At 41.3% G+C, this 21,907-nt stretch overlaps 2 protein-coding genes across 4 annotated transcripts in view; both read right to left on the reverse strand.

The window, feature by feature from the left end:
- The window catches only part of LOC112908168 (adhesion G protein-coupled receptor E2), a 41,354-nt gene extending 40,208 nt beyond the window's left edge, over positions 1-1,146 (reverse strand). For both annotated transcript variants that reach the window (XM_072721374.1, XM_072721373.1), the window contains exon 1: positions 1,019-1,146. In XM_072721374.1, coding sequence (XP_072577475.1) covers positions 1,019-1,088 — 70 coding nt within the window. In that variant the 5' untranslated portion in view covers positions 1,089-1,146. The remainder of the gene's footprint in view (positions 1-1,018) is intronic.
- Positions 1,147-7,652: 6,506 nt separating this feature from the next.
- The window catches only part of ADGRE2 (adhesion G protein-coupled receptor E2), a 46,113-nt gene continuing 31,858 nt past the window's right edge, over positions 7,653-21,907 (reverse strand). For both annotated transcript variants that reach the window (XM_072721376.1, XM_072721375.1), the window contains exons 18-20: positions 20,720-20,888; positions 20,524-20,634; positions 7,653-9,168 (exon numbers count right to left, since the gene is read on the reverse strand). In XM_072721376.1, the coding sequence (XP_072577477.1) occupies positions 9,160-9,168; positions 20,524-20,634; positions 20,720-20,888 (289 nt within the window). In that variant the 3' untranslated portion in view covers positions 7,653-9,159. The remainder of the gene's footprint in view (positions 9,169-20,523; positions 20,635-20,719; positions 20,889-21,907) is intronic.

The following is a 21,907-nucleotide window of genomic DNA, read 5'->3' on the forward strand; positions in this document are numbered from 1 at the left end:
AGCCTGGAGTCGCGAGACGGGGACTTGATGACAGGTAAGGGGTGAGAACTATACCACTGGCAGGTCAAGACACAATCTCCTGGTTAAGTGGCCTCTCCAAGTGGAGCACCCATGGCTTCTATGGTTCCTTCCTAGTGAGCTCCTAGCCCTCCTACAGCACACTGAGGACACAGCCTTTCCCTTTCTCTCCCAGGCTGGTCCTGAGCAATGGGTCACCGGACAGTCCTCATGGTATGAAAACCGTTGCAGGTAGGAAGGAATCTACCCCACAGGCAATCATCACATGGCCAGCTGTTAGAGTCTGTCTTTCCATTCATGGGAGGCATGATGTTGCTGTGAAGGTGGGTTTTTTAAATAAGAGTAACACTGAAGTCAGTAGACTCTGAGTCAAGTGGATTACCCTCCATCATGTGAGTGGGCCTCGCCCAATCAGTTACAGACCTTAGGAGGAAAAAGACTGACCTCCTCCAAAGAAGAGAGAATTCTGCTTCCAGACTGACTTCAAACTCGAGATGCAACATCAGCATCCCTGAAAATATGCCTGGGTTTCCAGCCTGCCCTACAGATTTTAGACTTTCCAACTTTAACAATCTCATAACTAACACATTCTCTCTCATCTCTCTCTCCCTACATACACACACACACATACATATATATCTACACACACATTTACATCTCTATACATATGCGCACATATACACATATAGATAGACCAAAACTTGGTTCTGTTTATTTGGAGAACCTGGTTTAATACAGGCCGTACAATGAGAAAGGTCTGAAAAGTATCCGAGCGTACCTAGAAAAAAATTTCACCAACTTCCTTCCTTGAGAACTTAGTATAATTAAATTAATACCATTCCTCAAATTTTATCCCTGTTCTCCCTTACAGAGATAGTAGAAACAAACAGTGAAAAATAGAGCAAAAACCAGAAATAAAGCAAAGAACAGAGAAAATTCTCATGCTGCATAGAGTTCTGGGTTGCTTTAGTTGCCTTATGCCAATTGTAATTCTGCCTACCTGGCAGCAACCTTGGATGCCCATTTCTCTTGGTGCAGACACCAGTGAGCACAGCCACAGAGGATGCCATCTGGACTTGGTCTGTGTGTGCTAAAAAGACTTCTGTTTACTTGTGCGCTAGATGAACTGACTTAGTAAACTGCTGGTCTGGAGGTTTCTTTCCCCTGTTTCCTCATGATGAACATCTCTGAAACTCATACTTCTCTTTTTAAGTATTTCCTTCGCATTACCAATATTCACGTAGAAAGCTTCCTTGATGGCTGTTCTATCTTTTTGATATAGGAAGACCTCTCATACACGAAGACTCATTCCACTAGTGTCTTTGCCCCTACAAGGTTTGTTTTTTTATCTATTTATTGTCTATTCACAGATGTCTTTAAGTCTTTATTTTGAAATAAGTGTAAGTTGACAAGAAGTTTCAAAAACTATAACCAGAGGTCCTTCACCTGGTTTCCTGAAAAAGATACATTTTAAATATATATGTATTTTTGTAATGATACTCAAATATCTAAATCATGAACAAGGGGTAGTGGAAGGGGAAGTGGGCGGGGGGTTGGGGTGACTGGGTGATGGGCACTGAAGGGGGCACTTGGCGGGATGAGCACAGGGTGTTATGCTGTATGTATGGCAAATTGAACTCCAATAAAAAAATTTAAAATAAAATAAAATTCTGATAAAATGGGGAGAAAAAACTTGACAACAGCATGATACACATGTACTCTTCTGTGGCATTTTATCACATGTGTAGATTCCTGTAACTGTCACTGCAATAAAGTAGATAAGTATCCTGTCAACACAAAGCTCCTTCTCATGTGACCGCAAGATCCCTAAGCCCTGTCTGGTCTAGAAACAAGATGTTTTTGCTCTTCAGCAAAACTCAACACAGACTGAGATTCTTATTTCTTTTTTGTATATTTTTTATTGGAGTTCGATTTGCCAACATATAGAATAACACCCAGTGCTCATCCTGTCAAGTGACCCCCTCAGTTCCAAACACCCAGTTACCTCATCCCCCTGCCCACCTCCCCTCCCACTGCCCCCTGTTCATTTCCCAGAGTTAGGAGTCTCTCATGTTCTGTCACCTCACTGATATTTCGCACTCATTTTCTCTCCTTTGCCCTTTATTCCCTTTCACTATTTTTTATATTCCCCAAAAGAATGAGACCATATAATGTTTGTCCTTCTCTGATTGACTTACTTCACTCAGCATAATACCCTCAAGTTGTATTCACGTTGAAGCAAATGGTGGGTATTTGAAATTTCTAAAGGCTGAGTAATATTCCATTGTATACATAAACCACATCTTCTTTATCCATTCATCTTTCAATGGACACTGAGTCTCCTTCCACAGTTTGACTATTGTGGACATTGATGCTATAAACATTGGAGTGAAGGTGACCTACCGTTTCACTGTATCTGTATCTGTATAGCATACAGTAGTGCAATTGCAGGGTCATAGGGTAGTTCTATTTTTAACTCTTTGAGGAACCTCCACACAGTTTTCCAGAGTGGCTGCACCAGTTCACATTCCCACCAGGAGTGCAAGAGGGTTCCCCTTTCTCCACATGCTCTTCAACATTTGTGGCCACCCGTCTTGTTCATTTTCACCATTCTCATTGGTGTAGGGCGGTATCTCATTGTGGTTTTTTTTTAATATAAATTTATTTTTATTGGTGTTCAACTTGCCAACATATAGAATAACACCCAGTGCTCATCCCGTCAAGTGACCCCTCAGTGCTCACCACCCAGTCAACCCACCCCCCTTCCACCACCCCTAGTTCGGTTCCAATAGTTAGGAGTCTCTCGTGTTCCGTCTCCCTTTCTGATATTTCCTACCCATTTCTTCTCCCCTCCCCTATATTCCCTTTCACTATTATTTATATTCCCCAAATGAATGAGAACATATAATATTTGTCCTTATCCGATTAATTCATTTCACTCAGCATAATACCCTCCAGTTCCATCCACGACGAAGCAAAGGTGGGTATTTGTCGTTTCTAATGGCTGAGTAATATTCCATTGAATACATAGACCACATCTTCTTTATCTTTTTATTATTTTTATCTTTTTATAATAAATTTATTTTTATTGGTGCTCAATTTGCCAACATACAGAATAACACCCAGTGCTCATCCCGTCAAGTGCCCCCCTCAGTGCCCGTCACAATTAAGATGTTGAGAAATGTTAAGGAGTCAATCCCATTTACAATTGCACCCAAAAGTATAAGACACCTAGGAATATACCTAACCAAAGAGGTAAAGGATCTATACCCTAAAAACGATAGAACGCTTCTGAAAGAAATTGAGGAAGACACAAAGAGATGGAAAAATATTCCATGCTCATGGATTGGCAGAATTAATATTGTGAAAATGTGAATATTACCCAGGGCAATTTACACATTTAATGCAATCCCTATCAAAATACCATGGACTTTCTTCAGAGAGTTAGAACAAATTATTTTAAGATTTGTGTGGAATCAGAAAAGACCCCGAATAGCCAGGGGAATTTTAAAAAAGAAAGCCATAGCTGGGGGCATCATAATGCCAGATTTCAGGTTGCACTACAAAGTTGTGGTCATCAAAACAGTGTGCTACTGGCACAAAAACAGACACATAGGTCAATGGAACAGAATAGAGAATCCAGAAGTGGACCCTGAACTTTATGGTCAACTAATATTCGATAAAGGAGGAAAGACTATCCATTGGAAGAAAGACAGTCTCTTCAATAAATGGTGTTGGGAAAATTGGACATCCACATGCAGAAGAATGAAACTGGACCACTCTCTTTCACCATACACAAAGATAAACTCAAAATGGATGAAAGATCTAAATGTGAGACAAGATTCCATCAAAATCCTAGAGGAGAACACAGGCAACACCCTTTTTGAACTTGGCCACGGTAACTTCTTGCAAGATACATCCACAAAGGCAAAAGAAACAAAAGCAAAAATGAACTATTGGGACTTCATCAAGATAAGAAGTTTTTGCACAGCAAAGGATACAGTCAACAAAACTAACAGACAACCTACAGAATGGGAGAAGATATTTGCAAATGACATATCAGATAAAGGGCTAGTTTCCAAAATCTATAAAGACTTATTAAACTCAACACCAAAGAAACAAACAATCCAATCATGAAATGGGCAAAAGACATGAAGAGAAATCTCACAGAGGAAGACATGGACATGGCCAACATGCACATGAGAAAATGCTCTGCATCACTTGCCATCAGGGAAATACAAATCAAAACCACAATGAGATACCACTTCACACCAGTGAGAATGGGTAAAATTAACAAGGCAGGAAATAACAAATATTGGAGCGGATGCGGAGAAAAGGGAACCCTCTTACACTGTTGGTGGGAATGTGAACTAGTGCAGCCACTCTAGAAAACTGTGTGGAGGTGCCTCAAAGAGTTAAAATTGGACCTGCCCTATGACCCAGCAATTGCACTGTTGGGGATTTACCCCAAAGATACAGATGCAATGAAATGCCGGGACACCTGCACCCCGATGTTTATAGCAGCAATGTCCACAATAGCCAAGCGGTGGAAGGAGCCTCGGTGTCCATCGAAAGATGAATGGATAAAGAAGATGTGGTTTATGTATACAATAGAATATTACTCAGCCATTAGAAATGACAAATACCCACCATTTGCTTCAACGAGGATGGAACTGGAGGGTATTATGCTGAGTGAAATAAGTCAATCGGAGAAGGACAAACATTATATGTTCTCATTCATTTGGGGAATATAAATAATAGTGAAAGGGAATAGAAGGGAAGGGAGAAGAAATGGGTAGGAAATATCAGAAAGGGAGACAGAACATAAAGACTCCTAACTCTGGGAAATGAACTAGGGGTGGTGGAAGGGGAGGAGGGCGGGGGGTGGGGGTGAATGGGTGTCGGGCGCTGAAGGGGAACTTGACGGGATGAGCACTGGGTGTTATTCTGTATGTTGGAAAATTGAACACCAATAAAAAATAAATTTGTTATTAAAAAAATAAATAAATAAATCTCTTGTTTCTTTGGAGATGTTGTGCTTAGAAACCTGTCGATAGTCTTCTTGTCTCTTGCTGCTTTAAGGATCTTCTCTTTATCTCTGGAATTTGCAAGTTTCACTATTAAATGTCAAGGTGTTGAGCGGTTTTTATTGATTTCAGGGGGGGGATCTCTCCATCTCCTGGATCTGAATGTCTGTTTGTCTTCTCAAGTTAGGAAAGTTCTCAGCTATGATTCGTTCAAATACATATTCTGGACCTCTGTCCCTTTCGGCATCCTCGGAACCCCAATTAAACATAGATTTTTCCTTCTGAGGGTGTCATTTATTTCCCTTAACCTTTCCTCATGATCTTTTCATTGTTTTTCTCTTTTTTTCCTCAGTTTCCTTCCTTGCCATCAACTTGTCTACTATGTCACTCACTCGTTCTTCTACCTCGTTAACCCTCGTCTTTAGGACCTCTAGATTGGATTGCATCTCATTTAATTGATTTTTAATTTCTGCCTGATTAGATCTAAATTCTGCAGTCATGAAGTCTCTTGAATCCTTTATGCTTTGTTCTAGAGCCACCAGTAACTTTATAATTGTGCTTCTGAATTGGCTTTCTGACATTGAATTGTAATCCAAATTTTGTAACTCTGTGGGAGAGAGGACTGTTTCTGATTCTTCCTTTGAGGTGAGTTTTTCCTTAGTCAGTTTGTTCAGTGCAGAGTGGCCAAAAACAAGTTGTATTGGGAAAAGGAGAAAAAGAGAGAAAAGAAAAAAGAAAAGAAGAAGGAGGAGGAGGAGGAGATGAAGAAGAATGAAGAAAAGAAGAAGAAGAAGAAGAAGAAGAAGAAGAAGAAGAAGAAGAAGAAGAAGAAGAAGAAAGAAGAAGAAGGAGGAGGAGGAGGAGGAGGAGGAGGAGGAGGAGGAGAAACGACAAATACCCACCATTTGCTTCAATGTGGATGGAACTGGAGGGTATTATGCTGAGTGAAATAAGTCAATCGGAGAAGGACAAACAGTGTATGTTCTCATTCATTTGGGGAATATAAATAATAGTGAAAGGGAATATAAAGGAAGGGGAAAGAAATGTTGGGAAATATCAGGAAGGGAGACAGAACATAAAGACTCCTAACTCGGGGAAACGAACTAGGGATGGTGGAAGGGGAGGAGGGCGGGTGTTGGAGGGGAATGGGTGACGGGCACTGAGGTGGACACTTGACGGGATGAGCACTGGGTGTTTTTCTGTATGTTGGTAAATTGAACACCAATAAAAATTAATTTAAAAAGAAGAAGAAGAAGAAGAAGAAGAAGAAGAAGAAGAAGAAGAAGAAGAAGAAGAAGAAGAAGAAGAAGAAGAAGAAGAAGAAGAAGAAGAAGAAGAAGAAGAAGAAGAAAGAAGAAGAAGAAGAAGAAGAAGAAGAAGAAGAAGAAGAAGAAGAAGAAGAAGAAGAAAGAAGAAGAAGAAGAAAAGAGAGAGAGAAAGGGGGGGAAGCAAACAGAAAATAAAAAACAAGGGGGAATATCCTCTGATTCTATATACTGTAAATCCCTCGACTTCCCATGGAACTTTCCAGTGCTGCTTGGTCAACAACTTGCTTTTCCCGTCTGTCTAGCTGGTCTTCTGTGGGAGGGGCCTGCTGTGCTGATTCTCAGGTGTGAGCACCTGGGGGAGCTGCTCACCCCCCTGCCTGGTGCACAGCTCAGTGGGAGTTGTTTATCCTGTTTATCCTATGAGGCCGCTGTGAGGCTCAATGGGGGGTTGTTTATCCTGTGAGGCCCCAGGAGGAACCACAACAGTGGCGGTGGCCAGCTCTCCAGCCCTGGAGTTAGCTCTAGCAGTAACTACCGCAGCTCTCAGTCTGCAGGGGCCTGGATGCTCCGGGGGCGGGGGCTGCTGATCTGCACAGTTCGGCGCCAGGGCAGGAGCGTCCTTGCTCTCCTGTGTCCTCCCAGCCTCTGCCTGTCCCAGGGGGAGCGCCGGATCCTGCGCCATGTCCCCCAGCACCCTGGGCTCCAGGGCTTGCACCGCTGGAATCGGGCTCCCGGATCGCACAGCCCCCTCTGCAGGGCCACCGCCGGAGCCGCCTCTGAGCTGCTCCCGGGTCCAGCCATGCGCTAGCTGCAGCCCCTTAGGGAACTCGGCTGCGGGGTGTGGCGTGCTCTCCCCTGGGGCACAGGTGCTCTGTTAGTGCCCCTGGGACTCTGAGGGCATCCCCGCCCCTCCTGGGTCCTGCCCAAGCTCCCTGCAAGTGGGCCTTTCCTTCTGGGATGATTGGTGAAGCTCCTGCTTCTCTGGGCCTGGACTTTCCTGTCCTGGGGGCACTCGCTGGGCGGCCTCAGCCAGGCTCCTGGCGGGGCCACTCCCCCTCGGATGCTTTTTATTTCTTTATTTTTTTTCCTACCTTGAAAGAAGCGCAAACTCTTCTCACTCTAGCATTCCAGCTGTTCTCTCTTTATATCGCAGGCTGAATTCATAGGTTTTCAGGATGATTTGAAAGTTATCTAGGTAATTTGGTGGGGACAAGTGACTTGGGGACCCTACTCTTCGCCATCTTGCCCCCTCCTCCTGGAGTATACATTTTTAAACAGGCAAAAAAAATCAAAAGAAGAATGATATTTTGTGTTATATGAACATTCCATGAAATTTAAATTCAGTGTCTAAAAATAAAGTTTTATTAAAACACAGTCATGATCGTCATTTCTGAGTGTCTACGGCAGTTTTCATGCTACAATAGCAGTTAAATTGTTGCTACAGATCGTAGCAGAGATGGTTAATTTTATATGTCAACCCAACTAGGCCAAAAGTTGCCAGATAGCTGGTTAACATGAATTTTGGGTGCATCTGTACAGGTTTTCAAGAAAGGATTACCATTTCCGTGGACTAGATAAAACAGAAGCCCCTCTCCAATGTGGATGGCTATCATCCAATCCCTTGAGGGCCTGAATAAATTTTTTTATTTTTATTTTTTTAAGATTTTATTTATTTACTCATGATAGAGAGAGAGAGAGAGGCAGAGATACAGGCAGAAGGAGAAGCAAGCTCCATGACGGGAGCCCAACGTGGGACTTGATCCTGGGACTACAGCGCCAAAGGCAGGCACTGAACTCCTGAGCCACCCAAGGATCCCCTAAATCCTTTTTAAAATGTGGAGGAAGTTTGAGTTAATTCAGTCTGGTAAATTGACTGGGCCATACATCATCTACAATCAACAGACTCAAATCTCAGGACTTCAGACACAGTGTGGAATCTACACCATCAGTTCTCAGGCTCTCAGGCCTTTAAACTAAACCACTAACTTTCCTGGGTCTCCAGGTTGCAGACAACAGACTATGGGACTTAAATCCATAATCATGTGAGCCAATACCTCATTATAAATCCCTTCATAAAAACACGCGTGTCCTGTTGGTTCTATTTCTCTGGATAACCTTGACTAATGTCTAATGTGACTAATGTAGTGACTAATACACTAGCCCACAAAGCCCAAAATATACATTTCATGATCAGAGTTTTCCATTTATATCATCTATGAGGATAAAACAAGATGGTGACTGAAATGGTCTATGCTTCAGTTATCCAGGTTTAGAGACAAGATTTGTAGGAATCTTTCAGTCTCTGAGTCCACTATAGCTCCAAAAATCACTTATTTTCTCCTGAAATCTCAATGAAGGTTAAACCTATGTCTCTCATGATCACTCCCTTGGACCTAGTGAGAAATCAATATCTTTGAAAGCATGAATAATTAAGCCCACAGAACACAGAACAAAGAAATTTCAAAATCCAGACTCTGGGGTGAACATGTCCATTCTCATGGTTGCTGTGGGTAGGAAAATCCATTGAGGTAGGTTTTCCTGCTCATAGACGTTCAGCATCTAGAAGCATCTTTGTAGGAAGAAGAGGCTTCAGAAAAGGTTGTAAACAAAGTGACCAAGAAATTGGTCCACAGATGGCTCTTTACATGTTGAGAGTTTTCTAAGCACACAAATTCCAGATTTTGCAGGCATTGTGTATCAAGCAAGATTGACTTCTTTCACACTGTTGACATGGTGAATTTCTTGAAATACACACACAATGAAGTCTTGTTTATCCTCTTTCAAGGGCTCAGAGATTAACAGTTCCAATTTTCCATGGGATAAGAGGATATAATTTAACAGATATTTTAATTAACCTAGAAAAAAACAATATTTTAGAAATGAAATACAAGACTACAGAAAGAGAATGTTACATTTTCCTTTGGTGGACCTGGGTGGCTCAGTCAGTTGAGCACCTGACTCTTGGCTTTGGCTAGGGTCTTAATCTCAGAGTCATGTGATCAAATCACATTTAAGAAGATCTCAATCACAATGTTTCCTTGCCAGATGGATATTTCAGATTAAAACAAAAAGCCACATCAGATTACATTTCGCAACACCCTGGTCTTCTTTTACTCTATACTTCCTAATCCCCAAAATACAGAAGGTAAGAGCAATGGAATGTGTGATAGAAAAAATGATCTGTTTCAAGGTATTGAGATTATATATATATATATATATATATATATATATATATATATATATATACCCACCCTAATTCCTCTGCTTCTGGATTTGTGAAATATTGCTTTACACATAGAGAAATAAAGGAGGTCGGTGGTAAGTTAACACAAGGTGGGACACATCACCTGTTTTCAATCACCAATGATGTAAAGGAGAAAAATACAAAATTCTCCTTGTTATGCCTTATCCTTTCCATTTCCAATATGAGGTAGTTGTTTCCGGGTCCATAGTGCGATTTCTGATGTTTGAGTTAGGCAGCTTCACATGCTTATCTTTACACAATAAGCTTACAAAACTTGTGCCTCGTGGAAATATTCAGAACTAAACACAAGAGCAAATATTGTGCTTTTCTTGACTAAGGCTTCAGGAAGCCACAGAGGACATGACAGGATCAGGCGGGGGGGATGGGGAGACACTAATATCTTTAAACACCAGACACACAAATTTGAGGAGACAGGAGAGGACACACCACATTAAGGAATGGATTTCCTTTCCTTGGCCTTTTGTGTACAGAATGTATATGAAAGAGTTGATCAGATGATTCACACTTTAGATACCTTCCTTGGCTATGTGTGTGTATTTTTCTCACAGAGAGTATGTTCCTATAATGTGTATATCATCTCAGGAGGAGGGAGTGATACTTACTCAAATACCATCTATCATGAGGCAGATTTTGGTGGTTCTACAATAAGCAAACCAAACCTATGTACAGTAGTTATGGTAGACAGAATAATGATTCCCCCAAAGATGCCTACGTTCTAATCTCTGGATCCTGTGAATATGTAACATTACATGGGGAAAAAATGGACTTTGTAGAAAAAATTAAGTATCTTAGATGGGGTGTGAGAATGTAAAGACTACAGTCTTCATAAGAGAAAGAGGGAGACAGGAGAGGAGGAAATACAGGAAAGAAGATACAATGACAGAAATAGGAGAATGATGCCGGGTGCTATGGTTGAGTGTTTGTCTTTGCCTCATGTCATGATCCTGGGGTTCTGGGATCAAGTCCAGCATCAGGCTCCCCACAGAGAGCCTGCTTCTCCCTCTATGTATATCCTTTCAGGTCTGGTCCGGTCTTTCAGTCCAGACCTGTTTCAGTCAGTATATCTACACAATGCTCTTGGATCATAAAGAAATACTTGGGTCTTAATAAGTAGATGTGAAGGTCATTAATAAAACCACAAGGCTGATGGGAAGCCTGGGTGGCTCAGTGGTTTAGCGCCTGCCTTTAGCCCAAGGCGGGATCCTGGAGGCACTGGATTGAGTCCCACATTGGGCTCCCTGCATGGAGCCTGCTTCTCCCTCTGCCTGTGTCTCTGCCTCTCTCTCTCTCTCTCTCTCTCTCTCTCTCTCTCTCTGTCTCTCATGAATAAATAAATAAAATCTTAAAAAAAAAACACAAGGCTGAGAAGTAACTTGAAATTTGCAAGAAAAGGGGGCATCATTACCAAATCAGTAGTTTAGGGATCCCTGGGTGGCGCAGTGGTTTAGCGCCTGCCTTTGGCCCAGGGCACGATCCTGGAGACCGGGGATCGAATCCCACGTCGGGCTCCCGGTGCATGGAGCCTGCTTCTCCCTCTGCCTGTGTCTCTGCCTCTCTCTCTATCTCTCTGTGACTATCATAAATAAATACAAAAAAAAAAATTAAAAAAAAAAAACAAATCAGTAGTTTATTCTCCTGTCTTATTACCCTCCTGGTCAGGCAATTCATTCCATTATTTATTCCTTCACTTGTTGGCTCTCTAGACCATTAATGAGCACTGGGAAAATTAGAAAGAGACTGATGAGCAAGACAGTTCCTGCACCTTCTGCAGCTGCACTTTGTTCATTTAATTTAAACAATCATGCAGCAGTTATGTATCGAGCATTTCTATGTGCCTGGCACCATGTGAAATGCTGGGGATACATTAGAGGGAAAAACCAACATGGCACCTGTTGGGCCTGAAATCTACAGGGAAGACAGACACAATCAAATAGTAAAAACCAATACTAAAATGACTCTGACAAATGCTCTGCAGAAAAGGCACAGGGGCCATCAGAATGAAAAATAAGAGAACCTGACTTAACCTTAGCAGGAAGAGAAGGCTTCTTGGAGGAATGGACACGTGAACTGAGATGTGAAGGCTGGCATACTTTTGAATCAAGGAAAACAAGAGTGTTTCAAGGACAAGGAATATGTGCAAAGCCTTTGTACCAAAGAGGGATAGTGAATTTAAAAAATTGAAAGAGGGAAAATTGCTTAGCAGGGAAATCAAGCAGAATCGCAGGAGGGGCAGTGGAGCCTCCATTCTCCCAGAGTCACTAATAGAGGAAGTGCCCCAGGGGGAGAGGGCACCGCACACCGAGGGCCAATCTCGGTTAAGGGCTGGAGCCCGCACCCAGCGGGGCCTCGGGTAGAAGCCAGTGGGTCAGGCGGGAGCTCCAGACGGAGGGGTCTGTACCCTGCTGCCGTCGGGAGCCACGGCCCAGGAGGGCAATTCCAGCAACACAGGTCCCGGATCCCAGGTGCCCAGTGGACAAAGTGACAATCCTGCGCTCCCCCTGGCACAGGTGGAGGTGGGGAGGGCACAGGACAGCAAGGACCCTCTGCCACCTGGCGCCCCCAAACTGTGCAGAGCAGCACCCCCGCCCCGGGAGCATCTAGGCCAGTGCGGACTGGGAGACTGCAGTAGTTACTGGGGGGGGAGCTGACCCCGCCAGAGCTGGAGACCTGGCTGCCACCAGTGTTGTTATTCCTCCTTGTGTCACCTGTGCCTGAGAGGGGCGGGGCCTCCAAGGAACAGAGGCCTCACAGGGTAAACAGCTCCCACTGAGCCCAGCACCCGGCGGGGGGCGGAGCAGCTCCCCCAGGTGCACACACCTGAGAATCAGCACAGCAGGACCCTCCCCCAGAAGACCCGCTAGAAGGGCAGGGGAAGAGCAAATTCTTGACCAAGCAGCCCTGGAAAGCTTCAGGGGAAGTCGAGGGATTTACAGTACAAAGAACTAGAGGGTACTCCTATTTTTTTTTCATTTTTCCAGTACAACTCATTTTTATATCAGACTATAAATTTCCAATATTTTTTTCTTTTCCCACCTTAACTACAATATTTTACCACCTTTTCATTTTTAAGTTTCTTCCTTTTTGACTTTCATACTTCTACAATTACAGGTTTTAGATATATTTTCACTTCTAGATTCCCTTCAACATATTCAACTTATTTTGGGGAGATATTTTGTTGTTGTTGTTGTTGTTGTTGTTGTTGTTATTTTGTGTTTTTTATTTTCTCTGCCTCATTTTGTTCTACAATGGCAGAAGTTAATACCTTCTAAAACAAGGCCAGCATGCACCCAGAATCAAGTGGTATACCATACTGGTTCATTCTGTGAGATTCCTCATTCCCATTCTGCACCCCCCCCCCCCGTTTTATCTTATTTATGTTTTGGTGGTCAATGTTGGGGCTTTCTACAAGTGTTTCTGGTTTATATAAATTTGGGACTGGGCATCTTCTAACATACAGAACTTAATATACTCAGAACCAAGAGGATCACCCTCTAGGACCCCTCAGGGAGACTACATTCTCCCTCCACTACAACTTTGTCACTACCACCATCTCCCAGTCCCCCCTTTTTTCCTTCTCATTATTTTTTTCTTATTTTTTCTCTTTACATTTGTTTTTTTCTCTTCTTTTTTCTCTTTTCTTTTTTTTTTTCTTCTTCTTTGGGATTCTTGGCCTTTTTTTACTACTTTGTTTTATTTTTTAGGTGTATTAATTGGCAACTTTAATATTAATGAAGTACTTAAGATATTTTATATGACATTAAATATTATTAAATATTTAGCAATTTTTAGTTCTGTAGCATTTAAGATCTGTTACTACAAAAATATAATTACATATAACAAATGAAGAAGGATTTTTATAAAAACTAACTTCATAATTCGCTTTAAGAATTTGTGGAATTCTACATATTGTTTACCTCATCTATGCAAATAACTTTTCCTTATTTCTGGGAAATCATTTCTTTTTATTTCAATTCCACAAGCAGCTTTATTTTTATATATATAAATTTATTTTTATTGGTGTTCAATTTGCCAGCATATAGAATAACACCCAGTGCTCATCCTGTCAAGTGCCCACCTCGGTGCCCATCACCCAGTCACCCCCAACCCCTGCCCACCTCCCCTTCCACCACCCCTAGTTCGTTTCCCAGAGTTAGGAGTCTTTCATGTTCTGTCTGGGAAATCATTTCTCATAACATGGATCACTTCTCATAACAAATGCTTTTTTACTTACTTTTTGATTTAAAAATATTTCATTACTAAAAAATGTTAGCCATGATCTGAGATTTCAGTGAATTGTAATCACTGATCACAGATCACTGTAACAAATAAAATAATAATTGAAAAATTAAAATATTGTAAGAATTACAAAAATGTGGCACAGAGACACGAAGTGAGTAAATGCTATTAGAAAAATGGCAGCAATAGATTTTTTTGACATAGGGTTGCCACAAACCTTCAGTCTGAAAAAAACACAGTATCTGAGAAAGGCAATAAAGTGGCATGAAATAAAACAAGGTATGGTTGTACCTAAGAATAGAATTACTGGGTCATGTAGCTCTTTGCTTAACATTTTGAAGAACTACCAAACTGTTTTCAAAAGATACTGTACCATTTTATGCTCCAATCAACAAGGTATGAGAATTTTCATTTCTCCATATTCTCACTACTGCTATGTTTATTTTTAATCAGTAACATTAGAGACATATCTTTACTGTCTATCTAAAGGTATTCTTGGCATTGTCATTGTATGAGTTAATAAAATAAATCTCTGGTTTTGTACCAGGAGACGAATATCTTTGGTGAGGTTATCCACCCTTGGTCTACCTTTTCCATGTGCCATGATCAAAACAAGATGGCTCACTTCAAAATAATGCTTTATAAACTAAATGATGAACTTTTGTGTATGAAGTGAAAGGGAAAGAAAAACGGAGTGGATTGTAAAAGTTGATCTGAACAATAATTTTTTTAGCACCAAATGCTTAAAAAACAGTAAAAAAAAAAAAAAATTTGTGGAATTCTGATGTTAATTTTTTTATTGGAGTTCAATTTGCCAACATATAGCACATCACCCAGTGCTCATCCTGTCAAGTGCCCCCCTCACTGCCCGTCCCCCAGTCACCCCAACCGCCCACCCACCTCCCTTTCCACTACCCCTCTTGTTTCTCTTCAGATCATATAAATCTTTCACCTTTTATGACTTTGTTTTAAAATTTGTTTTTCTTTAGTGGTCCTTTTGTTTTATTTCAGTCTGATATTTGTTTTCAATTTCTGGTCTCTGACCTTGTCAGAATAATCTGGGGTGAAATTTATTAGATTGTGTTTGATATTCTGGACTCAGCCCGCTCATACAACCACTCTGTACTGAGCAAAATGACTAGAAGGAAGAACTCACCACAAAAGAAAGAATCAGAAACAGTCCTCTCTGCCACAGAGTTACAGAATTTGGATTACAATTCCATGTCAGAAAGCCAATTCAGAAGTACAATTATCAAGCTACTGGTGGCTCTGGAAAAAAAGCATAAAGGATTCAAGAGACTTCATGACTGCAGAATTTAGATCTAATCAGGCTGAAATTAAAAATCCATTAAATGAGATGCAATCCAAACTGGAGGTCCTAATGATGAGGGCTAATGAGATGGAAGAAAGAGTGAGTGACATAGAAGGCAAGTTGATGGCAAGGAAGGAAGCTGAGGGAAAAAAAGAAAAACAATTAAAAGACCATGAAGAAAGGTTAAGGGAAATAAATGATAGTCTCAGAAGGAAAAATCTACATTTAATTGGGGTTCCCAAGGGCGCTGAAAGGTACAGAGGGCCAGAAAGCATATTTGAACAAATCATAGATGAGAACCTCCCTAAATTGAGGAAGATAACAGGCATGAATGCCTGAACAAGACCCAGGAGATAGAGAGGTTTCCCAAAAAAAATTAGTAAAAACCATTCAGCACCTCAACATTTAATAGTGAAACTTGCAAATTCCAAAGATAAAGAGAAAATCCTTAAAGCAGCAAGAGACAATAAATCCCTAACTTAAATGGGGAGAAATATTAGATTAACAGCAGACCTCTCCTCAGAGACCTGGCAGGCCAGAAAGGGCTGGCAGGTTATATTCAAGGTCGCAAATGAGAAGAACATGCAGCCAAGAATACTCTATCCAACAAGGCTCTCATTCAGAATAGAAGGAGAGATAAAGAGCTTCCAAGATAGGCAGAAACTGAAAGAATATGTGACCACCAAACCAGCTCTGCATGAAATATTAAGGAGGACCTTGTAAAGAAAGAGGAAGCCCAAAGAAATAATCCACAAAAACAGGGACTGAATAGGTATTACAATGACACTAAATTCATATCTTTCAATAGTAACTCTAAACGTGAATAGGCTTAATGATCTCATCAAAAGGTGCAGGGTTTCGAACTGAATAAAAAAGCAAGACCCATCTATTTGCTGTCTATAAGAGACTCATTTGAGACCTAAGGACAACTACAGCCTGAAAATGAAAGGTTATAGAACCATTTATCATTCAAATGGTCCTCAAAAGAAAGCTGGGGTAGCAGTCCTCATATCAGATAAATTAAAGTTTGTCCCAAAGACTGTAGTAAGAGATGAAGAGGGACACTATATCATACTCAAAGGGTCTATCCAACAAGAAGACCTAATAATCATGAATATTTATGCCCCTAATGTGGGAGCTGCCAAGTGTATCAATTAATAACCGAAGTTAAGACATACTTAGATAATAATATACTAATAGTAGGAGACTTCAACACTGCCTTTTCTGCAAATGACAGATATTCTAAGCACAACATCAGCAAAGAAACAAGAGCTTTGTTTTTTTTAAGATTTTATTTATTTATTCATGAGACACACACACACATACAGAGAGAGAGAGAGAGAGAGAGAGGCAGAGACACAGGCAGAGGGAGAAGCAGGCCCCACGCAGGGAGCCCGACATGGGACTCGATCCAGGGTCTCCAGGATCACACCCTGAGCTTCTGCTAAGGTTGTGCTAAACTGCTGAGCCACCCAGACTGCCCAAAACAAGAGCTTTTAAATGATACACTGGACCAGATGTATTTCACAGATATTTACAGAACTTTGCATCCAAACGCAACTGAATACACATTCTTCTCAAGCACACAGGGAACTTTCTCCAGAATAGACCACATAATGGGTCACAAATCAGGTCTCAACTGATACCAAAAGATTGGTATTGTCCCCTGCATATTTTTAGAACATAATGCTTTGAAACTAGAACTCAATCACAGGAAGAAATTTGGAAAAACTCAAACATGTGGAGGTTAAAGAGCATCCTGCTTTGGTGAATGGGTAATTAAAAGGAAATAAGAGAAGAATTGAAAAGATTCATGGAAACTATAAAGGGCTAGTTTCCAAATCTATAAAGAACTTATTAAACTCAACAGCAAAGAAACAAACAATCCAGTCATGAAATGGGCAAAAGACATGAACAGAAATCTCACAGAGGAAGACATAGACATGGCCAACACACACATGAGAAAATGCTCTGCATCACTTGCCATCAGGGAAATACAAATCAAAACCACAATTAGATACCACCTCACACCAGTGAGAATGGTGAAAATTAACAAGGCAGGAAACCACAAATGTTGGAGAGGATGCGGAGAAAGGGGAACCCTCTTACGCTATTGGTGGGAATGTGAACTGGTGCAGCCACTCTGGAAAACTGTGTGGAGGTTCCTCAAAGAGTTAAAAATAGACCTGCCCTATGACCCAGCAATTGCACTGCTGGGGATTTACCCCAAAGATACAGATGCAATGAAACGCCAGGACACCTGCACCCCAATGTGTATAGCAGCAATGTCCACAATAGCCAAACTGTGGAAGGAGCCTTGGTGTCCATCAAAAGATGAATGGCAAAAAAATGAAAGATGAATGGATAAAGAAGATGTGGTTTATGTATACAATGGAATATTACTCAGCCATTAGAAACGACAGATACCCACCATTTGCTTCGACGTGGATGGAACTGGAGGGTATTATGCTGAGTGAAATAAGTCAGTTGGAGAAGGACAAACATTATATGGTCTCATTCATTTGAGGAATATAAAAAATAGTGAAAGGGAATAAAGGGGAAAGGAGAAAAAATAAATGGGAAATATCAGAAAGGGGGACAGAACACGAAAGACTCCTAAGTCTGGGAAATGAACTAGGGGTGGTGGAAGGGGAGGTGGGCGGGGGGTGGGGGTGACTGGGTGGTGGGCACTGAGGTGAGCACTTGACGGGATGAGCACTGGGTGTTATTCTGTATGTTGACAAATTGAACACCAATAAAAATAAATTTATTTTTTAAAAAAAGATTCATGGAAACTAATGAAAATGAAAATGCAACCACTCAAAATCTTTGGGATACAGCAAAAGGAGTCCTAAGAGGGAAATACCTCGCAATACAAGCATCCCTCACAAAACTGGAAAAAACTCAAATACACAAGCTAACCTGGCACCTAAAGGAACTGGAAGAAAGAACAGCAAATAAAACTTACACCAAACAGAAGAAGAGAGTTAATAAAACTGAGTTAGAGGTGTCTTCACGATATAGGAAATAAGCTATAAATACTCATCTAGATCTCAGAGATCAAATGGAGAAATATATATTGCTGTCATTTGTATCTAGGTGGTAACTGAACCTAAAAAATAGATGCTATTGTCTAGGTGGAAAGGACCTAGTGAGAACTGAAGTCATTCTGGAACTGATCCATTGGATGGAGCCATAAACGGAACAAAGAGGTAAAAGGTTGGGAGAATGGAAGAAAGACATAGAAATAAATGTATGTGAGTACAATCTAGAGGAGATAATGATGGAGTGTTTCATCAGAAAAGATGAGGGCAGGGGATCCCTGGGTGGCTCGGCGGTTTAGCACCTGCCTTTGGCCGGGGGCGCGATCCTGGAGTCCCGGGGTGGAGTCCCGCATCGGGCTCCCTGGGTGGAGCCTGCTTCTCCCTCTGCCTGTGTCTCTGGCTTGCTCTCTCTCTCTCTCTCTCTCTTTGTGTGTGTGTGTGTGTGTGTGTGTGTGTGTGTGTGTGTGTGTGTGATGGATAAATAAATAAAATATTTTTTAAAAAAAGAAAAGAAAAGATGAATATTGTCCCAAGTTTCTGAAAAAACTTTTTAGGAACATGGAGATCATTGTAGATCTAAGAGATGTTTGTTTGGGTGGCATGATAGGGTAAAGAAACCATATTTGCAAGAGGTGCAGGAGGAGGAAGTGAGTATAAGGCAAGGAAATGGAGACAGAGAAAGAAGTCAACTCTTGGCTGATAGCTAAAAAGGAAACAAGTAGTACATGATTTTAAGATGGGACAGAACCAAACATGTTTGCAGAACTGTGAAAGAATACTTTAAGACTGTGACATAAGGAGAGCAAGAGAGAGGGAGAATGTGTGAAGAATAACTTAAAGATAATTACCTTTAAGCCATGAAGAATGGGATTAAAGAGTAGGTGGAAGCACTCGACGTAGAGGTGGAGAGAAATTGCACCAATGATAAGGGACTGTGGACAGGATGCATGCTGACGTTTGGTTGGTATGGCCAACGGCATAGACTTCACCGGGTGTCATCAGATGACTCTGAATTCTCTATGAAATAGGTGGTAAGACATTTACTGAGGAAGGGGGAGGAGACAGAAGATTCAGCGGCAGAACCAGTGCCAGTGGAGGCTGGGAGAACAAGGTAATGAGAGAAATACAGGAAGACTTCCTGGCAGGAGAGTAGGTTCCTTTAGATGGGAAGGGAGACTCATGGGAGTCTTTTACAGACAATAGAAGAGTTTAGAAACAATAGGTAAATACTCAGTTAAATCTAAACTAGTAAGTGTTGGTTCCTAATAACCATAGCCATGAATTATCCTATGGTATTATTGTTTATCTTCCTGCTTTCCTGGTGGCTACAGGGTACTGAAAATATCAAGCTCTCTGACAAGGTTTCAAAATGCCAGATAACACTTTTTCTGTTTAATTTATAAATATGTACATCAACTTCCCCCATGCTTGCATTTATGTGACTTGCTGCTCAGTGAGATATAGGTGGAGAAAAAAAAAAGAGATATAGGTGAGGTAGAGAAAAAGGATAGGGTAACATGGCTTTAAGTAGAATGTGCGTCACTGCTTCAGATCACTGAGTCTTGTTTACCGAGTGGGCATGTCTGGCATACAGCAGGTGCTTCATTAGAGTGTTGATGTGTAAGTGTTAACATGAACACAGCTCCCTAAGAACAAAAAAATATTCTAAAACAACCCTTTATTTTTTTAATTTTAATCTTTTTAAATTTATTAAGACTAGCTTGTGGTCCAACATATAATCAATCCTTTTATCTTTTTTTAAATTTTTTATTGGAGTTTAATTTGCTAACATATAGCATAACACCCAGTGCTCATCCCACCAAGTGCCTCCCTCAGTGCCCATCACCCAGGCACCCCAATCCCCTACCCACTTCCCCTTCCACTACCTCTTGTTCATTTCCCAGAGTTAGGTGTCTCATGTTTTGTCACCCTCACTGATATTTTCACTCATTTTCTCTCCTTTCCCTTTATTCTCCTTCACTAATTTTTATATTCCCCAAATGAATGACACCATATAATGTTTATCCTTCTCCAATTAACTTATTTCACTCAGCATAATAACCTCCAGTTCCATCCACATCGAAGCAAATAGTGGGTATTTGTCTAAAACAACCCTTTAAAAATATGTCATTGTTAACAGTTTATGAGTCACCATATATTGGCTAATTGAATTCAAATTAAAAAGCAATAAATAAAAATTTTTTAAAATAGTAAATGAGTCAAAAACAAAGTAAGTGAGAGCACTCTAAGGCATATTTTGCTGCACACTAACATTGCTAAATGGAGTGAGCATATGGTACTCAAGCAGATCACTTAATGAAGTGCTCTGGGAGCAATGCCTGATCTTACTTACCATCATGGGTTTGTTGACACCAGACATGGCCCTGCTGGAAAGTGTGTATTTCTCTGACTCAGCTCTTGTTTTCCTGATTCCTTTGAACCATTTTCCATATTCCTCCCGCACCTGCAGTGGCAAAGTATGCTCTGGATCAGTTCACTGAGATGAGTGAGGATAGGAAGCATCCCAGGTGGGAGCTGGGCAGTAGTACCTGCTGGCTGAGGAGGCAGTACACCAGGAAGATGAAGACACCCTGCAGGCTGTTGATGATGGTGAACAGGTAAGCCATGACGTGGGCAGCTGGACCCACCTGCAGGATGCCCAGGCACCACGTGCAGCCCAGGATGAAGAGCTGAGCTATGGCTTTAAATGTCAGCATCCTGGGTAGGAAGAGAAAGAAGGCTCATGATTCACCCAGGGCAACACAATGAAAGCCATTTCTCACGTCTTTAGTCCATCGATGCTTCGTCTTCCCCTGCTGGTGATGAGTTCTCTGACTGGTGATCAGCTTGAAATTCATTATCAATGATTTCCTATAAAACATGCCACTTTGACAAGGATGGCATTTTGATTTGGATTGGGAGGAGAGGGACATTTCCAAAAGTAATTTTCAAAGGTTTTATGATGCTATATAGAGATCCTGAATTTCATCCAACACTATGGAGAAGGCATTTTGCATCAGGTTCTGTGCTGGGACCTGGGCATTAAAAATAACAAAGGCAATATTTCTATTTTCATTTGGAAAGGATAATGATAGGAAAATGAAAGGACAACATTAAATTTGCACAAACGTTGCTGGAGCAAAGGACTGCCCAAGCCTCCCAGAAGATTTGACATGGAATAGGATTTTCTCCAGAGAGAGGAATGGAAGAGAGGTCAGTAGGAGCCTGAATTGAGGGTGGGGTGTGGAAGTGTAAGCTAGGATGTGGAATTAGTCACAGGCTTTTCTAAGTGCTTCATAGAAAAATAAATGGTAAAAAAAATAAAAATAAAAAATAAATGGTCTCTGCACATTAGTCATAGGACTGATGGCAAAAGTCCAAAGAATGTTTATTAACAAATGCCAATTCTTCCTGTTTCTGAGGGAGTCACAAACTGGGGTTAGAAATAGAACAGAGGCAACTTGGTGGCTCAGTCAGTTACATGTCTGACTCTTGATTTCAGCTAGATCATGATCTTAGGGTCTTGGGATGGATCCCCAAGTCAAGCTTCCCACTGAATGTGGAGCCTGCAAAAGATTCTCCCCCTCCCTTTCCCTCTTCTATCCCCTCCACCTCTCTCTCTCTCTCCCTCTCTCTCTCTCTCTCTCTCTGAAGAAAAGAAAAAGCATAGCACATTTGCCCAGGTTGTCAGCATCACACCAGTGAATCTGAGCTATCTTCCATAGAAGAATAGCTTC

This window comes from Vulpes vulpes, chromosome 9 (assembly GCF_048418805.1).
Source record: "Vulpes vulpes isolate BD-2025 chromosome 9, VulVul3, whole genome shotgun sequence".
NCBI lineage: Eukaryota > Metazoa > Chordata > Mammalia > Carnivora > Canidae > Vulpes > Vulpes vulpes.